Raw genomic sequence first — 20,998 nt, forward strand, 5'->3', positions numbered from 1 at the left:
ATTGATCTCAAAAGCTTACAGATTGAGAAAGTAAAAACTGAATATGTAAGAGTAATCGGTGGGGGAATCACATGTTTTGGGTAAGTGTACATGCTTTAAAAAAAAATCATTGGGTCTGGAAGGGGGTACACTTGCCTGTGATTGTTTTCCTCTCTCTGGTTTTCATATGATATCAGAATTTATATCATTTGATGTAAAGGACAGTAAACATTATGAACCGATACACTGCAAATAATGTATTACCCTTTCCGGAATTTTTGTCCGAAATAGATTTCTATTTTACTTTTGGGTAAACGTTGTCTTTACGCTTCCGGTAGAAGCGGTGTCTTGTAATTCACATGGTTTCAACCTATTTATTTGCAAAAGTATTTTTTATATGCAGGTATGTCAGTATGTAATACTTATTGAATCATTGTCATGGACCAGTGCATTAAGAACTATGTTTTTGAGAACCGAAAGCAATCTGAAAATCTATAGCCATATAGGTGTAGTGTGTGTTTTGTATTGTGTTGTATTCTTCAGATATAAATACTAAATAGTTATGGACCAAGATTTGTATGACGAGTTTGGGAATTACATCGGTCCAGAACTGGACAGTGATGATGACGATGAAGAGGATTCTGATGATGAAAGAGAAGAACAAGACAGGGAATATGGAGATGTAAGTGCAGTTGATTTAGGGTCTATCACGAGTCTTCAATATTAACAGGTTAGAACATCTGTATTATAGACACCCCAGTCCAACTATGTACAGTTGTTTTCCGATGTTGGAATCAATGGACCCAATAGATCTTCAGTAGTAAAAGTTCTTTGATTATGAGTAAGAATTTTTGCATTAGCCCTTTGATGTCAATGTTTTATTAGACTCTAATTTAAAAAAGACCTACTTTAAACTGTGAGGACTTCAGCAGACTCCACTAGAAAATCTTAATGTATGTATTTGAATTAATGTAAAACACTTTGGCCCAAAGATACTTTTGTCTAGACGTTTCGGTCCAAAAAGTTGGACACTGTTGGAGACACTTTGGCCCAAGACATTTAGACCAATTTTTTTTGTCTGAGACGCTTCAACCTTTATTTTTACTTTATTTCAACTATATATTATGTCTCAACAGTACATTGACACTTCGGCTTAATGGCATTTCGGCCAAGAGACACTTCGGCCCATTTAAAAAAAGAAATTTGCCGTAATTTCAACAATATGAAAAACATTGACACTTTGACCCAATACTTTGACCCAGAGAGACTTAGGCCTTTTTGGATTTTGTTCTTGTCTTATATTATCACTGGTATTTTTGACTCTACAACATAAAGTACATTTGACACTTTGGCCTAATGTCATATCAAATAAAGATGCACATTAATCAATTCATGTATATATATATATATACTATATTCAACTTTTTCGTGTATATTGTTTCATTTCTTTCTTATTTTATCCTCTATTGACTTATTATACTAGAGGGGCAAAAGTCAGATATAAATGAAAGGATAACTAGTAAGAATATTATAATGTAGCATAAATGATTTTATTTATATCAAATATCACAAGATAGTAGAAATAACAGTAATAATTAAACAGTATTCACAAGTGAACATTCACTTTTATAAAGCATGGTCTGACATCATCGCTGCGATCTTAGAAATTTTTCTTGCCCTGGCGGCAAGTTGGTCCCACAGGAGTGGTATGCAATGAAATGATGTGGATGTCAAATGATTTCTCTCAAACTGCTCATAATTAGCTCCTCGTATTTATCTGGGGGTACACAAGGGCACATGTCAAACCATTCTTGTGTTTAACAATCAGCGCATATAGCCAGGTTCACTTCAATACTGATTCTAAGCGGTGAAAGCACAATCGGGTAATCAATTATTCACAAAAGAGAAAGAGATAGAGGAAAAGAGAACTGAAGTTCATATGTTTTGCATATAGAAAATCACTTATTGAGTGCACCTACACTACGAGAATTAGCAATTTCTTAGTTCAGTTAAACCATAAAATCAAGAAAAATAATGAGTTATGTTTGATATATATCCATTCTGATCAATTGTTGAGCTACAGTCGAATCTTGTTTATTCTTTTAAAGATATAGGTAAATTGCAGGTTGATATCACTTATTCTGTAAACTATTATTCTATCAAAACACATTTATCAAAATTGTGAGAAATAGGAATACAGTGAAGCCTCGTTAATCCGGACACTTTGGTTCCCAGCAAAATCGTCCGGATAAATGAAGCGTCCGGATAATTGAATCGCATATTTTCTAGCTTTGCATAAGTAACCAATATGTGCCTACGTTATTGATGCATAGTGAATTAAACACATTCTATTATTGGATTTAACCATTTGCATTAGTAAATAAATTATGATAATGCTAACATTTACATGTATTTCAAAGCACTAAAATTTAATGTACGTGTTCAGTGTATTTCAGTGCCTGTGCTTACATTGTACATACATATGATCCCTACAAATAAATATACAAAACTGTGTACCGTATGCACTAAAACAAATAATGAAGCACTTTATGTAACTATAAGTAAATAAATCATTAGCAACTAACATAATCATTTACACTTCAAACATTTCATCACACTTTTACTTCTTAAAGAGGCCGGTAATTTCCATCTGTCACGATTCACGGGTTCGGCGGTCTGTTAAAACAATCTTCATCGTCCAAAATTTCGTGATTATCATGTCAGTTGACAACATTCTTTAACCAAAATTCAATATGCCAGAGTTTATATTTCTTATTCTATAATTATCCAAGACAATATCGGGAGAACAAAATCATTTAAGCTCGTAAGACCTACTACTGCTTTGATCTAATTACGCGCACCTATTATTTTCATGGTGCGATAATAACGGAACAAAACTCGGGTGAAACTAACATTACAGGTACATACAGAATTTAATTGTCATTTTCCTTAAAATGGTAATTTTCTCACTTCTACCCAGAGTTTAAAAACATTCTAAACATTAAAAACTTACTACATATACATGTGCATGAACATACATGTATATTTCACGCCAATCAACAGTATAAAATCCAGAATATAGAATTATAATCTACACTCTTTAGATTTGAATAAGCCGATATCAATTTACGAATCAGTACAACTGGTATGTGTAACAGTTAAATAAAATATCATTACGGCATGATGTTTAATTTATTAATACTATTAGGGTATTGATCAAGACTATAAGATAATATGCTACAGATTTATTTACAAAATTCAACACTACACGCAATAAAGATCTTATGTGCGAAAATTGGCAATACAATGTCTCGATCGGCACGAGCTATCTAACGGACTTATCATCACACACCAACTAATTGGAGGGAGGTGTTGACAGGGTACAGGTAATCGCTTCAATTAGACAGTTTGGCTTGTTTTCTTTATAATTTACGCCTTGCTCAAATTGTCCGACACAAACCTTCCCTAAACAAAATTACCGTCCAGATTAACGGTACAATTTTCAATGCATTATAACGTTTTGTAGTAAAAAGTGACCGTCCGGATCCGGAACGCGAATTTCCGGATTAATGATGCAAAATAATGTATAAAAATTCTGTTCCCTAGAAAAATCGTCCAGAAGGTGAAGCGTCCGGATTAATGACGTCCGGATTACCGAGGCTCCACTGTATATCAATGTCAGCATTCTTTGCACTTGCACAAATCAGATGATTTTCTTTATCATGTATGTGGTTATTTTAGGATGATGATGACATGGACCAAGATGATGATCAGAATGACATGCAGGTTGTTCTTCACGAAGACAAGAAGTATTACCCAACTGCAGAGGAAGTGTACGGCCCAGAGGTTGAAGTAAGTGATACACTTATTGAATGCAAGTTTGAAATTCATTGTGGTCAACAGCAGAACCTTACTGCAAAAAAATGTGCATTTTGAAGTTTCCTAAGATTTTTAGACAAAGAATATTTATACACACAACAAATCATTATTTGATTTAAGATTTAAGCATTTAAAGGACAAGCCTGATGTTTCTGACATTTTCTCTAAAATTATTTTTTCATCTCCTCGATATGAAGAGTTCTTGAATGATTTCCGAAATAGGTTTAAATTTTATATTGTAGTAATATTACCCTACTTCTCAGTTGTTAGATCACATAAGTAATGTAAGGGTCCCAGGTTCGATAAACTTTTGTTCCGAAGATTTTTCTCTCGTTCTTTGATACATTAATGTCCATTTATACAACTTACTGTAATACATAAGAGCTGACTTTACATTTTTACTTGCAAACAACCAGAAACTATGAAAATATGCTAAACCCAAAACAGACATGGTAATATACCTTGAGATATTTTTGTAGAAATGAGATAAATGCAAGTGAACTGTACATGAAATATTACAAAAAATTATTGAGAAGCATCGTGTCCATAAGAATCATTGGATTTTTCTAAAACAGCTTATGTACATTCTTTTTTACAGACCATCGTTCAAGAGGAGGACACTCAGCCTCTGACAGGTAGCCTACAAGTTATCAACATCTCATTTGAAATAATACTGTACATGTATATATAACTTGCACATCTTTAACCAACAAGCATGTTCAAAAATTGTCCATTATTGAAAGTTGTATAGTCATAGCCAGGTAAATTTCACTTTCATAGTCATAGGTATTAGATATATAAGTGTATCTGTCATTCTGACATAAAAATGTGACTCTTTACAGAGCCAATTATTGCTCCTGTGAAAAAGAAGAAATTTGCCATGACAGAACAGGATTTGCCAGCTACTACTTACAATATGGAGTAAGTCATTGCATTTAGAATCGGGTGACTTCTGTACTCTGAGTATTTTGTACATGAAAATTTAATGTAGAAAAACACAATATCATTAATTATATCAAGATAGTTTGATATTTTACTGAAGATTTGTGTTATTTTCTCTCCAGATTTCTGGCAGACCTGATGGACACTCCAGAACTGATAAGGAATGTTACACTGTGTGGTCATCTTCACCATGGCAAGGTCAGTAGGGAAGACTAAAATGGCATTGTTCTGATTTCAAGTAATAAGTTCTGTCATTCAGTATTTTGTAGTAGTAATAGTAAATGGTTCTTGGAATAGTTTGTTGTGCAAATGAAAGTTTGCTTGCTGACTAACAGAACAGTGACATCTGTTTATATCTGAATATATTTGTATGATTTTGCAGACATCCTTTGTTGATTGCCTGATTGAGCAAACTCATCCAGAAATATACAGTAAAGATGACAAAGATGTAAGTATTATCCCACTGACATGTGAATGACAGACTAGAATAGGCGTTTCTTTATGAAATATAATTTGTGAATGTTTAGATACTTGCTTAGTACTGTATCACATTTCAGATTCGTTACACAGACACACTCTTCACGGAGCAAGAGGTAAGTGTTACTTTTAATTAAATCAACATGCTATATGTATTACATTTATTTGGAGGTACAATCTATTTTGTGTCTGAGCTTTATATCACTTTTGAGATAAAAAGTGGATGTGATTGTCATGTTTTGTGTTTACAGAGAGGAGTCAGTATAAAGGCGTCCCCAGTCACCCTAGTCCTCCCCGACTCCAGAAACAAATCTTTCCTGATGAATCTGTACGACAGTCCAGGTATGTATCTCAAACAAAGCTTTGTTCACGTCTCTTACAAATACATGTTGAATCGAGTAAGGTGGCTTTCTTTTCATGACGTATTTGCCTGTATGCTAGATGTCATATTTTGGGATATTAAGATTATGGTATTTTATTAATGATATATATATATGTGATTTATTCTTCCTTGATAGGTCATGTGAATTTTTCGGATGAAGTAACGGCAGCTTTCAGGCTGAGTGATGGTGTGGTTATCTTCATTGATGCAGCAGAGGGAGTAAGTTTCTTATGGTTAATGTATTCACTGTATGGCTTAATTGTGCTAAAAAGATTTTTAAACAGTCAAGATCAAACGTTCATTGTTTGTTTGGGGGGTGTTAGAGATGTAGATAAAAAAAAAATATTGAAAATTGTGTATGTGATTTGATGGACATTTTCGATATGTATAGATAATGTTGAACACAGAGCGGCTTCTAAAACATGCTGTCCAGGAAGGACTACCTGTCACAATCTGTCTGAACAAAATTGATCGCCTCATGTTGGAACTTAAACTTCCTCCCACAGATGCATACTATAAACTGCGCCATATTCTGGAGGAGGTTAACTCACTTATTAGGTAAGACGGAGGCTGCCAGAGACCTTTCTTAGATTTTTCCATGGTTAAAGGCTGAATTGATATTAAGCTCAATTTAACTTAAATGGAAATGTTTCTACTATATTTATTTTGTTTCATGAGCAAATTAGATAAAAAATTTGACTTGAATTGACATGTTATTTTATTAAAACTTTCAGTGTGTACTCTGAGGATGACTCAGGCACCACAGTGTCTCCCTTGCTGGGGAATGTCTGCTTTGCCAGTTCGTATTACAGATTCTGTTTTAGTCTGGGATCATTTGCCAAGATTTACAGTGATTCATTTGGTATGTTGTGAGAAAGGCATTTTTTGGTGATGTGATACATACTTCACAGGGTTCGAAATTAACTTTTTCAAGCACTAGTCCGTACGGACTAGTCACTGTTGATGTTCACTAGTCTGCAAAGCATTTCACTAATCCGTCCAGTATATCATAAAATGATCTTCCATTTTATTCAATAGTATTTAATCAAACCAAACACATCACAGTTGCAAACAATTCAATTTCTGACACCTATAGAAGAAAAAGAGACCACCATATTTTATTTCGCATTCAAGATCTTCAGAAGCATACAATATTAACCTCCGAGTTAATCCTTTTATAAACGTCCATAAGTGCGTTTGAGATCGATGTTCCTGTTGTTTTGGTGCTCAGATCTTAGAGTCACAGGAGTTCGAAATTTTATCAATAAAGTCCAAAAAATTCACTCGATTGACCAAGTCATGAGCTATAGTGTTATGAACTACTGTGTTAGAGTCGCGAATGACGAGAACATGTGCACACAAACGTGCATGTTCTCAGACCACACTACTTGCAATTCTTGCACCTAGAACACGTTCTCATGATGTGTACTCGGCGTTCGGAATCGGCAGGAATTTGACAATTTGTGCACGTTTGAAGAATGGCGGTCTCGAACGCACTCCATGTATTTGGAAGATCAGGCTGTCATAGTCATGCAAACACTTGACCATGCATGTAATCAACCATAAGTTCAAACATCTAAGAAACTCAGACAAATCTTACTAAAAATCTTTACCAATTCAAGATTGATTTCCGGATTTTCACTAGTCCGTACGGACTAGTGCTATAGAGAGTTCACTAGTCCGACACGTTTTTTACTAGTCTCGGACTTACGGACATGAGTTAATTTCGAACCTTGCTTCAGCTTTGTGTGTACCTACTGCATAAAGTTTTATACACGTTGTTTCAGGTGGAATGAATGATAAAGAATTCGCAAGAAGACTTTGGGGCGACATTTACTTCAACAGTAAAACGTGAGTCTGAAATAAATTTCTTGTATTAAATTAAAACATCAAAAGTGCATTGGAGAATGTTATGATGAAATTTAGCTTAAATATAATACAGTGCTTTAAACTTGCTAATAATTCTGTCTGTTGATTTTGCAGAAGAAAATTTACAAAGAAACCTCCTTCAAGTTCATCTCAAAGAAGTTTTGTAGAGTTTGTTTTGGAACCATTGTACAAAATTTTTGCTCAGGTATTGTAGTTTAACATACATGTATAATTCTGTTGAGGCCTTTCAAATTATGTCTGAAGTCACTGGTTTAGATCTCAAATATTTGGGTGACCATTTGTTGTAGGTTGTTGGAGATGTTGATGAGTGTCTTCCCAGACTTTGTGATGAACTTGGAATATCTCTGACTAAAGAGGAGAGAAAGCTGAACATAAAGCCATTGCTGAGGATCGTCTGCAACCGCTTCTTTGGAGACTTCACAGGATTTGTGGACATGTGTGTGAACTTTATCAAGTCACCAGTGGGCAATGCCCAGATTAAAATTGATCACATTTACACTGGACCCTCTGATAGTGACCTGGTAGACACCATGTGTCAATGTGACCCAGATGTAAGTAATTTGTATTGCATGTATAACAGAGCAGACTTATTTTCCTCCATTTGTCTGCTTAGGATTGTCTATGTAATTGAACAGTTAACATGTCTTGTGTGAGGGACATTAAGTTTTGATTGTCTCCACTTTGTTATATTTAAGACATAAATTCCCTTTACACTAGTGATGTATGACACTATGCATTATTACCTCATAGTAATGACATCAATACAATCTAAACTCTTTGCTCTAGGGTCCACTAATGATTCACACCACCAAACTATACCCAACCCACGATGCCACAAGTTTTCATGTGTTGGGTCGGGTCATCAGTGGAACTCTCCTTGCCAACCAGGAGGTCCGAATCCTGGGAGAAAATTACTCATTACAAGATGAGGAGGACTCTAGGTTTGGACAAGTGGGTCGACTTTGGATTTCCGAGGCTAGGTATGGTGACTGGTAATTGTAATTGACACAATTTCTGTTTCCAGGCAACACAAATAGAAGGAGTAGTAGCAACTTATTTTCAGACATCTGGTTTTAAATCTTTCTTTTATGATAGAGTAATGGTACTAATGTTCTCAATATTTAGATGTTTACCAGGGTTGGAAACTCTAATGAAATTATGAGCCAGTCACAGGGCTGGCTACACTCACAAGTTGCCTGATTTTCAGTATTGTGGTGTTTATCAGATTACATGAAAGAATTGACTAATAAAGCTTGTTTGTTGTGTTAAAATGTCTTTACATGTAATATATCAGTGTTTCATTTTTACACTTAATCTGTTTGGTGGTAAGTGATGAATTAAATTTTTTATCAGATACAAAGTGGAGGTCAATCGAGTGCCAGCTGGGAACTGGATCCTGATTGAAGGCATAGACCAGCCAATTGTCAAGACATCGACAATTACAGATGTCTCCAATTCTGATGAGGTAATTGTAGACCTTGATTTTTACAAGGTGCTCATGAACAGTGTAATGTAATCTTACAAGTAAATGATGACAAAAGATACCATTTAGAATAAAATCACTGAAGATTATATTTAGGTAGGTAAAAAGCAATTTAACCTGTCTTCATGTACATACTGCATTCTCTTTGTAGGTGTACATCTTCCGACCGCTGAAGTTCAACACAAGTTCTGTCATAAAGATTGCAGTGGAACCAGTGAATCCTTCAGAACTTCCAAAAATGTTGGATGGATTACGCAAGGTCAACAAGAGCTACCCCCTTCTTACCACCAAGGTATGATTGTCAATATGAACATTATGTACATTAATTAACATTGAGAAAGAGCTCTTTCATGATTATCTCCCTTGTTAAGTAAAAACAAATATTTCATGTTGGATGAATAGGTAGAGGAGTCTGGTGAGCACATAATACTGGGGACAGGGGAGTTGTACCTGGACTGTGTGATGCATGATCTGAGGAAGATGTACTCAGAAATCGGTGAGATAATCCTGTTGCTCTATTCCCTGATGCATGTAATTTGCCTAAATTATAGAATTAAAGTTATTATAGCGATTGAATTATTTGTATGCTGGTAGATATTAAGGTGGCTGATCCAGTGGTGTCATTTTGTGAGACAGTGGTGGAAACTTCATCACTCAAATGTTTTGCAGAGACTCCAAACAAGAGGTTTGTAAATGGTTGAAGGAAACAAAATGTTATATATCAAATTTATGCAAAATAGGAGAGAGCTTTTCACGAGAATTTTTATTATGGAAGTTTTGCTATAATACATTACAGGAATAAGCTAACAATGATTGCTGAACCTCTAGAGAAGGGTTTGGCGGAGGACATAGAAAATGAAGTAGTGCAGATCACTTGGCCCAGAAAACGACTGGGAGAATTTTTCCAGACAAAATATGACTGGGATCTTTTGGCTGCTCGGTCTATTTGGGCTTTTGGGCCTGATGCTACAGGACCAAACATTCTGGTGGATGACACTTTGCCTTCTGAGGTATAAGTTTTTAATAGTTTACGTGAATTGAAAAAGAAGTATTATGGTTTCACTCTACAATGATTGAATAATATCAGGGGTTGTCTAGTTGATTTGTAAGAGATGGAGGCTTCACATTCACCACATGAATAGGTCTAAGTGGAAAGCTTGTCGTGGATTGCTTCTAGGGTCAAAGGGTATGGCCTCTGTTACTAAATTTAATAGTTTCTGGTTTCTCAGTATTAAGTTCGTTGGATCACAGGGGTTTATGTAGAAAAACCAGAACACCCGCTATGAAAATTAAAGAAGGGAAGATGCCATTTTGCATACCCGCTCGTTTCAACTGCTATTCTCTCACTTTAAAATTTAATTTGAACACTCACGCCATAATGTTAACTGGCATGAGTGTTCAAATTAAACTTTTTAAGGGAGAAAATAGCGGTTGAAGTGAGCGGTTATGTAGAATGTTGTCTTCCCTTGTTTATTTTTCCTATGGGATGTCTTGATTTTCTATACAAACCCATGTGGTTGGATTTGCAGTTAGATTGTCATATTTGTAGTCTGATGGGTTAGTTTATTTAAAAACTTGTCTAATTTCCCTGGAGTAATAAATATTGATAGTAGCATTTTTTCATTGCAATGTCTCGTAAGTTATCCTGATTTGGTGACAGTAACCATAGAAGTAGGTGTGTTCTAACAAGCACAGGTGTTATTTACCTGGAATGTTTAGGATCTGGAGGGGCACTAATCTTTATACACAATTATAGTATGTGTATAAAGATTAGTGTTAGTTTCCGAAATCTACAGGAAATAGAGAGTTCTAATTACAAAATATTTCCTGAATTAAGCTCTCAATATAAATATTGAAATTGCGCGAGATCAAAAGTTCAATGTCTGACAAAAAACTGAATTCACATAGTTTTCACCAAGACCCCCACCCCACCCCCACCCACCCACCCCTTTTTAAAAACTAAATGTGATGAATGTTGAAACTAATCGATTAACAAGTAAAATCATACGATTATAAATAACACTCTGTATACCTTTTCTAATGTTCATTTACAAATGTAAGTGTACATTAAAACTATTAAATATTCATTGAAATGTGAAATTATGTAGTTTTTAACAGTCACTCGTCTTTTTTCTTTTTCCACTAAAGTGTAATCCGTGTCGGATGACAGAAACTTGTGGGAGATTTTATCCCTCCTCCCACTAACTATTTGAATTTAGATTTTTATCGACATCAATCTTTTGATCTTGCCCCTTAAGTACATCATGTTTTTTTTTTTTTTATTTGAAAAATAATTTTGTTGACTTTATTTGAAGAGAAATATATGGTATACAAGTCTTTGCATTAATTGAAAATAGACAGCAATGGGGAATGAAATATCCTGTGACATTACACAAATATTGTTATTTGCTGAATACTGTATTTGATGTAAAATTTGCATGTAAAATGTCAATGCACATGCAGGATGCATTGTATGAAATTTTGAAGGTCCGTTTCCAACCGCCAATTTGTTGCCTTAGAATAACTTTGCATACTTCATGAAAATTTTGAAATAGAAGAACATACTCGTTACAATTTGCAAACACATAAACATTTTAAGGTGTTCTTTAGACTAAAATTTCTTTTCTTTTATAACCTGACATTTAAGAAATTCCATTTTATGATGAGATTAAGTTCTTACATCACTATTGAAAAAATCATCAATGTTGAAAAAATCCTAGTATCTCAGAAAATCTTACAACAGTTGCTGGACATACTGCAAGATTTAAGATTTTTATGACGTCAGATTATAATTTGAGGATGTAAGTGATTGGGAGATAACAAATTTTCGTTTTTTACCGATACCTGTGATTTCTTGATGTTTCCGGATCTAACCACGGGGAGATTTTTGAAACAAGCGAATTAGTGCAAATTTTGAGTTACACACCATGTTGTTTATTCTAAGGCTATGCCTTGGGGTAAATGAAAGAGCAGGACAGTGATATAGGTAATAGTCATACAAACAGGCATGTAGGGAGTAGCATGCTTGGCTGATCAGGATGTTATTGATTGTGATGTATTGACATTTGATAGATGGTATTTGATATCAGAACAGGTAGATTTTGTGGATAAAAGATGAGGAGGATAAGAAATTGAATTTTTTTATTTAGATAATTCTCAGTTAATGGTTTCCAGGCATACTGTGAACCCAAGTAAAAAAAAGTCTATATAAGAACTGGGGGGGGGGGGGGGGGGGGGGGTTAGTTAACAAAATTCATATTGTTATACCCCCCGAACGAAGTTCTCTGTCTGTCTGTCTTACCGTCTGTCCGTCCGTCTGTCTGTGCAGATTCGTGTCTGGGCCATAACTTCTTTGTTCTTTGACTTAGGCATACCATATTTAGCACACAGGTAGATCACCATGAGACGATGTGTCGAGTACCTTCATGACCTTTATATGACCTTGACCTCAAGGTCAAAATTAAAGGTTTTTTACAATGGATTCGTGTCCGGACCTTAACTTCTTTGTTCTTTGACATAGGCATACCATATTTGACACATGAGTGTATCACCATGAAACAATGTGTCATGTACCTTCATGATCTCCATATGACCTTGACCTCAAGGTCAAAATTAAAGGTTTTTACAATGGATTCGTGTAGGGCCATGACTTCTTTGTTCTTTGACATAGGCATACCATATTTGACACATGAGTGTATCACCATGAAACAATGTGTCATGTACCTTCATGATCTCCATATGACCTTGACCTCAAGGTCAAAATTAAAGGTTTTTACAATGGATTCGTGTAGGGCCATGACTTCTTTGTTCTTTGACATAGGCATATCATATTTGACACATGAGTGTATCACCATGAGACGATTTGTCGAGTACCTTCATGCCCTCTATATGGCCTTGAACTTTGACCTCAAGGTCAAAATTGATTATAGGGTTTTGACATAGTCATACCATAAGACATGGGTGTATCACCATGAGACTATGTGTCATGTACATTCATGACCTCTTTATGACCTTGACCTTTGATCTCTAGGTCAAAATTATAGGTTTATGCCATGGATTTGTGTTCGGACTATATCTTCCATTTTCTTCTACAAAGGCATACCATATTTTTACACTCAGGAAAGAGGTGATTTATACCTATTAACAACACCCTTTGGGAGATTGGGGTAAGCGGGGGGTATTCTTAGTGAGCATTGCTCACAGTACATATTGTTAAGTTTTTCCATGTGCTAAAAATGAGTTTTACATTGTTTCTACAGGTTGATAAGAGTTTACTTGGTGCTGTCAAAGACAGTATAGTCCAAGGATTTCAGTGGGCGACCAGAGAAGGGCCGCTATGTGATGAGCGTAAGTGATATTGTAATTACCATTTATTATAAATGAAACATGAATAACTGATAGTAAACTGTACATATTTCTCCCAAGTAATTTTCATGATTTTCACATGATATCTGTTTTATGGTCATAGTTTCTATTTCTGTATTATGTGAAGGTTATGGTAATGTGATTTTCACTGCAATGTTAAATATCACAGATATATCCCTCTTTATGACGGTAATTAAGACCACAATGAAAATAAGACTGTATACAGTATTCTGTCAAAATCAGTTTTAGAGATGGTTTTATATATAAACAAATAGATTTAATAAGCTGTAAATTTCTTTTTCAAATTCAAACATCAAAAGGAATCCATTTTTTCAATTGATAATTTCATAAACAGTGCTTGATTTTTTTCATTTCAGCCATCAGAAATGTAAAGTTTAAGATCCTGGATGCAGTGATTGCCCAGGAGCCACTACACCGAGGAGGTGGTCAGATCATACCCACTGCCAGGAGAGTGGCCTACTCTGCATTCCTCATGGTCAGTGTCTGAGCAAAGTACTCAAGTCTGTCTGTAAACAAGAGTACAATTCAAAATGCATCTCAGTTCAGGACTAGTACCAAGTCTGTCTGGGGATATCATCATTTTTATATTATTGATCACTTCTATTTCGTGATACTTCATTTTCACAAGGATGCAATGGTGTATGTATTCATTCACATAACATAACTTTCTTGAATTATTATTTTTTACTCAAGTCTTCTATTAAGAGTCTATTTGCAAGAATTAAATGTTCATGATTGACTAGTCTCATGAAATTATGCATAAATAATGTTTTCACGAATAAGATAGTATTTACAGTATTCCTATCATATATTGCTTATAGGTGTCCCTCGTCATCCATCTATCATAATTGTAGTTTTCCTGACTTGCTATGGCAATGCTTGGAAATACATGTATAGATGGTTTTCCTATGACGTATTTTGACCCTGAGTTATTCTCCTTGGCCGCCATTTTGTAGGTCAAACTTGTGGATTTTCCTCTTTGGGCAACCAATTTGAAACATGTAAGGCAGAAATATATGGGGGGAAATCTTTGCAATATTGCAATTATGAAGTAAAAGATGCATTAACAAATGTATATTAATAAGAAAAACAGTTTATCTCCACCTCAGTGACCAGAATAACAAGGCTGATTTTGGTTGAATAATGAAGGAATCCGGGCATGTTAACCTACAATATGGCGGCCAATGGGAAATAACTCTTGCTTAATCGCTTCGATGGAAAACCATCTATTGATCTGATTTTAGGTGTGTAGTTTATGTATTGATAAGTTACAGATCAAGATAAAATATGGCTCTGATATACTTTACTTACAGTAGAGTTACAGCTTTTATAGACTTGACAGTTTTCAAATAGTTTTTGCTGATTAAGTTTACTTTTTTTTATCAAATCTGACCACCTACTGTAATCATTGTTGCCATTGTGGTCTTGAACTTTTCACATTTTCAAACATCTCTAGAACCACATGGCCAATTTCACCCTAACTTGGAACAAAATATCATTCCAAGAAAGCTATTGAAGTTTTCTCATATATATATATATATATATATATATGAGAAAACTTTAATAGCTTTCTTGGAATGATATATATATATATATATATATATATATATTATTTGGATACCCACTTCCACCCCTAACCAGGGTTGAACTCACAATCTGCCTAGCAGCATGTAACCAGCCGCGCTAGACCATCTAGGCAGGTCTTGCCTATATATTAGTCATCGTTGGATATAAGTACACATGATCCACATTTAATTAATTAAATGTGGATCATTTGTACTTAGTCATTGTTGGATATATTTTTTCTACTTATTACCTTTACCATGGACATTTTGTGCAATTTTAATATATATATATTCAGCAGAATTTTATTTTTATTATTATTTTTTTATTCATTTATAAAGCGCAAAATTACATATAGTTTCCATGCGCTGTACAATGTTTGTGCTAATAATGTATACCAATAAAATACCTGCAAGAGCTATAAAGGAAATGGTAAAACAATAGAAAGAATTTAAATAAAACATGGTAGTAAGATGACAAGGTGGTTAACTTTGACTAGACAAGATACAATTGGCACACAGGTATTCGTATACTGGATCAATATTCAGTTTGCAAGAGATTGCACATGGAATCCTTGATATTTTGATGTGTAGATTTATATATTGATGAGTTACAGATCTGACATGTTTGATTTTTAATCAGATTGACTTTACTTTTAGCAGGGTTATGACCTTTAAGAATTTCAGACAAACAGATTTCAACCTGGGTTTTTTTAATAGGATAATTCAAATGTGATAAGTTAACTAGTCACACCTGCCTTTTCAAGTTTGTTCCAAGTGACATGATCATGTCATATTGCCACATCTAGTTTCATTCAGTGAGATTTTGGAGACGGTCATTCTGTGGCAGTAATAATTTAATAGTGCTATGTGCATTTATAGCAGCTGGATTGTGCTTTTGAACTATTGCACGATTTCAATAATAATAGCATATATTAATCAGGGTGTCTTTGTTTGGTGAATTACTTCCTTGATACATGGATTAAATCCCATCCTTCCTGTTAATCTGAGAATTAATTTTCAAAATGTTATATACAATGTATTTAATCCAGATGTCTATGTGAGGTTAGGGTGGAGCTTGAATATGAAAGATAGATAGATTAAGACAACAATTCTATAAAGTAGTATTCGAACATCGTTATGTAGTGCCGATTCACTTTTGTTGAAGCCATGGAATTGAGAATTTAATTTCCAGATTTACATAGGGCATACATTATCTACATTTGTGACATCACACATTCAGGTAGTGAGGTCTTGACACGAGATCTATATCCCTTTAATGTCAGAAGTGTATGAAGTTATCAAATTTATGTACAAGTGGTGAGGTCTTGACACGAGATCTATATCCCTTTAATGTCAGAAGTGTATGAAGTTATCAAATTTATGCTAAAATAAAATCTTGTGTGGTGTTTGAAAAGTTCTTGAAAATGGGCTGGTGAAGTGCTTGAAAATCAATTATTGTTGTCTGTGTGAACCCTGTTAAACTTAAGGGATATACACCATTATTTCATTTCATGTAATTATTGTTGTCTGTGTGAACCCTGTTAAACTTAAGAGATATACACCATTATTTCATTTCAGGCTACTCCACGTATGATGGAGCCATACAACTTTGTGGAAGTGATGGCTCCGGCTGACTGTGTATCTGCAGTGTACACTGTCCTGGCTAAAAGAAGGTAATACACTGGAGATATATATGCCCTATAATAGAATTTTTCAGCAAGGGTCCAATTTTGACATTATGAGGGAGATTTTTTATTTTGCTAAATTTGTATAATGCTAATAATTAGAGTTACCTTTCTTTACTGTCATAATCCCACAATTACTCTATAATTAGCTTAAGGTGATGTCCGATATTTTACATACACATGTACTAGTATTGATGTAAGCAAAGTCAAGACTTGTGTATATTATTTTAATTCATCAGATGTTTGAAGAGCCACGGTATAATAATTCGATGTTGCAAAGAAATTTCTTAATAGATTTAAAATGAAGTTTTAAACCAAACAAATCCTCAAACCTTTTATGAAAGACGGTGGATACACAAGCACTTGTAGTCTCGTATTCACCCAAATGGAATAGTAAAACACATTCGTAAATCAGCCTTCAGTCTTACAGTATTTAATTGTGGTGATTTTTATCATACGCTTGATTGTGTAACTGGTACATGTATAGTGAAAACAGGTTCACTAATGCATGCGCTGACTATTATTGACACTTCAGCACAAAAGTATTAAACATAAAACTGTTATTATGGGATCATTGTTCTTGGGACGGTACTCGCCTTCAGTGTACTAGTAAGCTAATAAAATTATGTAAAAGTGGAAATCCTAGGTATAAAATGGAATGGGAAAATTTTCACATATAAGAAAATAATGTAATTCTCACATGAAATTTGTGTTATGAAAATGTTTTTTTAAGGTAACTCACTACATCAAGACTAATGCATGTTATGACACTATGTCACAAGATGGCAAGTCAAATGTTTTGTGAAATTATTTGTATCAATTGGTATGTTTGTATATCTACATAGCTTAGTGGATAAGCTATCGGTTACTGACCCGCAGGTCCCGAGTTCAAATCTACCAGTGTTTTTTGTTTTTATTTTTTGAAAATTAGGTTTTTTTCTCCAAAATTGCATATTTTTTGCCTTTTTGACATATGTACTTATTACATATCATCATATTTTTCATGATTAAATCATTTCATGCTGATTTGATAAACTCTTTTATGGTGTAGTAGTGAACCACCTTAAAGTATGAATTTTTGTTTTTCTACAGAGGTCATGTTACCCAGGATGCACCTGTGCCAGGGTCTCCTCTATACACTATCAAGGCCTTTATTCCTGCAATCGATTCATTTGGATTCGAGACTGATCTGAGAACTCACACACAAGGACAGGCCTTTTGTCTGTCTGTGTTTCATCACTGGCAGATTGTACCAGGCGACCCACTGGACAAGAGTATTTTGATCCGACCTCTAGAAGCCCAGCCTGCCACTCATTTAGCAAGAGAGTTCATGATTAAGTCACGAAGAAGAAAGGTTTGTCAATCAGTGTATAAGTGTGATGCTGATTATGCATTATGAAATTTTGTTTTTTGACTTCTCAGCTCCTTCTTTGGGTTTTTGTTGAAATAAGGCCCCATTCCCAATGCAAAAAAGCAGATGTTTTTTCCCAGTTTTGCTTTAAAATTTCCAAACAATGAAAACAAATCAAAACAAGATAGTCATATTGTTCATTAATCTCCTTCACAGGCCCACAGTTGCAAGTTTTGCTTCAAAATTGTTATGTAAACCTAATTATTTTGGCCTCTGCTTATTTAAATGAGTAAACTTCGACCAAAATGAAAGTCAGATAGAGTCCAAGCATACCTTAATACACTGGGGTATTTTCCCCCATAATTCTTTGTATGAAACTTTTTTTCCTAATTTCAAGCAAATGTTGCTATTTTTCCCATTTGGAAAGGCCCAGGCCCTTGATATCAAGACCCTGTACTTGGAACAACTTGACTTTAAGATTCACAGATCTTCCAGATGAGAATTCTGATCATATCCTGGGTTGGATCCTTGATGCATTAATGAAAGTCAACATTTTTATAGCTACTGCACAAGACATCGTCTCAGACTGTTGGATATATTCAATTTCTCAATACTCTGGAATAGATATTAAACAACACAAAATTAAGTAGTGTTATACACAGACATGATCAGTGCATCATGTTTAATTGAACCATGAATGCAGTCATGTAGTTTTATATATTTAGTGAGAAAGTTTCCCAGTTTACTTTCAGAAGGTCAGTGGTCTCTTCCCAGGTACATTGTATCTGGGTTCTCTCTTCCTTTGATAAAAATTGGGTGCCACCAGATAACTGAAAAATTGTTGAGTGTGGCGGAAAACAGCAAAACAATCTCATTCATATGCATGCTTGGATTGTTAATAAGTGTAGTCTACAGCTTTAAAATGTGTTGAAACATATCTATATTGCAGGGCCTCAGTGAAGATGTCAGCATCAACAAATTCTTTGATGATCCTATGTTGTTGGAGTTGGCAAAACAGGATGTTATGCAGAGTTATCCCATGTAAAAAGAACCATAAAGACAATAGCAGTACACATTATTCATTGTGAATCATCATTTCATGACGGTCATGAGAAATAAATTTTATGTAAAAAATGTTGACTTTTTCCATTTGAAATGTAAGTGAATTCTTTAAATTTGTATACATGTATAGCATTTGCCTTGCAGTTTGATTGCAATACATGCCAATCTAAAGTTCAATTCTTTGATACCTTGAAAAATAAGTGAGCTTTGCTGGTGTCCATCTGCCTGCCTGTCGGTAAACTTTATACATTTTGACTTCTTCTGTAGAATCAGGAAGCCAATTTCAGCCAGACTTGTCATATTAAAGGCATTTTGGGTAAAAGGGATTCAAAATTGTTCAAATGAAGGATCACAACCTTTTCAAAGGGTAGATAATTTAAAAAATGGTGAAAAGATGTTAACATATTTTAAGTCCTCTTAAGAACCACTGGACCAGAAAGGACAAAGCTTCCTTAAAAAGGTGAAGAACTGGAATTTTCCTAAAACTTGAGTTTTATATATAAGATGAGGCCCACAGGTCTTATCGGTCACCTGAGTATTAGTTAAAAGTATCACTAGTCCCAGGGGCTATGAAATCTAGAAAATTTCCCGTTTTGAAATTTTATTATTCAGCGGCAGTTAAAATAAGATGTGTTCTTAAAACTTTTAAAAATGCCCTTGGAAAGTGCCTATACTAATGAAAGTCTTTACATGATATATGTAACATTAAACAATACGACTAACTTGGACCCATCCTAGAGTCAAAACCCCGGGGTTGCCAAATTGACAATGGTACATCCTTTCCTGTATGGAACGCCAAATTTACATAAACTCAAATAATTGAAGATATCTTCAATCATTTTAGGATATCCAATTCAATTATTGCTCTCTTTAATTGAATTAATGAGCGCATTAAATGAATTATTGCTCTCATCAAATGAATTAATGTGCACTTCAATTCAATTATTGCTCTCATCAATTGAATTTTGCACACACCAATTGAATTAATGAGAGCAATAATTGATTTGATGTGCGCATTAATTCAATTATTGCTCTCTTCAATTCAATTGATGAGACAATTAATTTAGAGCTTGGTATAAATAATTTGATGATCTCTTTAATTCAGTTGAAGATATCTTTAATTATTTACAATGCTTTTGTATAAGGAACTAATGCGCGCATCAATTCTTTTAAAGAGAGCAACAATTCAATTAAAGAGATCATTAATTCAATTCTGGATATGTTGAATTGAAAATACATGTATCTTTAATTATATAGTTGCTCTCTAAAAGAATTATTGCTTTCTTCAAATGAATTAAAGATATCATTAATTCAATTGAAGAGAGCAATAATTGAATTAATGTGCGCATTAAATTAATTGTTGCTCTCATCAAATGAATTAATGCACTCATCAATTCAATTATTGCTCTCATCAATTGATTTAATGCGCGCATTATATCAATTATTGCTCTGTTCAATTGAATTATAGCATGCATCAATTCAATTGTTGATATCATTAATTCATTCGAAGAGATCATTAATTCAAATAAAGCACGCATCAATTCAGCTGAAGAATTAATGCTATCATCAAGTCAATTAAATAGTGCAATAATTCAGAATTGAAAATATCAATAATTATTTGAAGAGATCTTTAATTCAATTGTTGCGCGCATCAAATGAATTGATGATATCTTCAAATAATTGAAGATATCTTAAATTATTTGAGTTTATATTAATTTGGCGCTCCATATTCCTGCTTTTCCTAAATATGCATTTAGTTTTTATACTGTATCAGCAAACTTAAAGAAGTCCTTCAAATGAAAAAGACAATAAAAACAATATTGATTTTGGCTCCACCCTGATACCAAACCCTTACTCCATAGGATCATGAAATTTACAATTTTTGTAAAGAACTACTCAATCCTGAATATCTGTTTA

At 34.2% G+C, this 20,998-nt stretch overlaps 1 protein-coding gene across 1 annotated transcript; it reads left to right on the top strand.

The window, feature by feature from the left end:
• The first annotated feature begins 269 nt into the window (after positions 1-269).
• On the top strand, positions 270-19,258 carry LOC125670366 (116 kDa U5 small nuclear ribonucleoprotein component-like). The gene is made up of 26 exons (XM_056161869.1): positions 270-382; positions 523-661; positions 3,721-3,831; positions 4,457-4,493; positions 4,701-4,779; positions 4,923-4,998; positions 5,183-5,248; positions 5,358-5,393; positions 5,529-5,619; positions 5,796-5,878; positions 6,051-6,217; positions 6,394-6,521; positions 7,447-7,510; positions 7,643-7,733; positions 7,837-8,100; positions 8,336-8,529; positions 8,903-9,014; positions 9,184-9,324; positions 9,435-9,528; positions 9,627-9,717; positions 9,829-10,042; positions 13,292-13,379; positions 13,775-13,893; positions 16,562-16,656; positions 17,761-18,022; positions 18,969-19,258. The coding sequence occupies exons 2-26, from the start codon at positions 542-544 to the stop codon at positions 19,062-19,064; spliced, it is 2,919 nt and encodes a 972-aa protein (XP_056017844.1). The 5' UTR covers positions 270-382; positions 523-541; the 3' UTR covers positions 19,065-19,258.
• Positions 19,259-20,998: the final 1,740 nt, after the last annotated feature.

The sequence above is a fragment of the Ostrea edulis genome, chromosome 4 (genome assembly GCF_947568905.1).
Source record: "Ostrea edulis chromosome 4, xbOstEdul1.1, whole genome shotgun sequence".
Taxonomy (NCBI): Eukaryota; Metazoa; Mollusca; class Bivalvia; order Ostreida; family Ostreidae; genus Ostrea; species Ostrea edulis.

Bases quoted from the DNA above. Each gene is read 5' to 3' on its own strand.
- LOC125670366 (XM_056161869.1), top strand. From the start codon at position 542: ATGGACCAAGATTTGTATGACGAGTTTGGGAATTACATCGGTCCAGAA. The intron at 9,529-9,626 runs GTGAGATAATCC...GTATGCTGGTAG, and splicing joins GAAGATGTACTCAGAAATCG to ATATTAAGGTGGCTGATCCA. The intron at 13,894-16,561 runs GTCAGTGTCTGA...ATTTCATTTCAG, and splicing joins CCTACTCTGCATTCCTCATG to GCTACTCCACGTATGATGGA.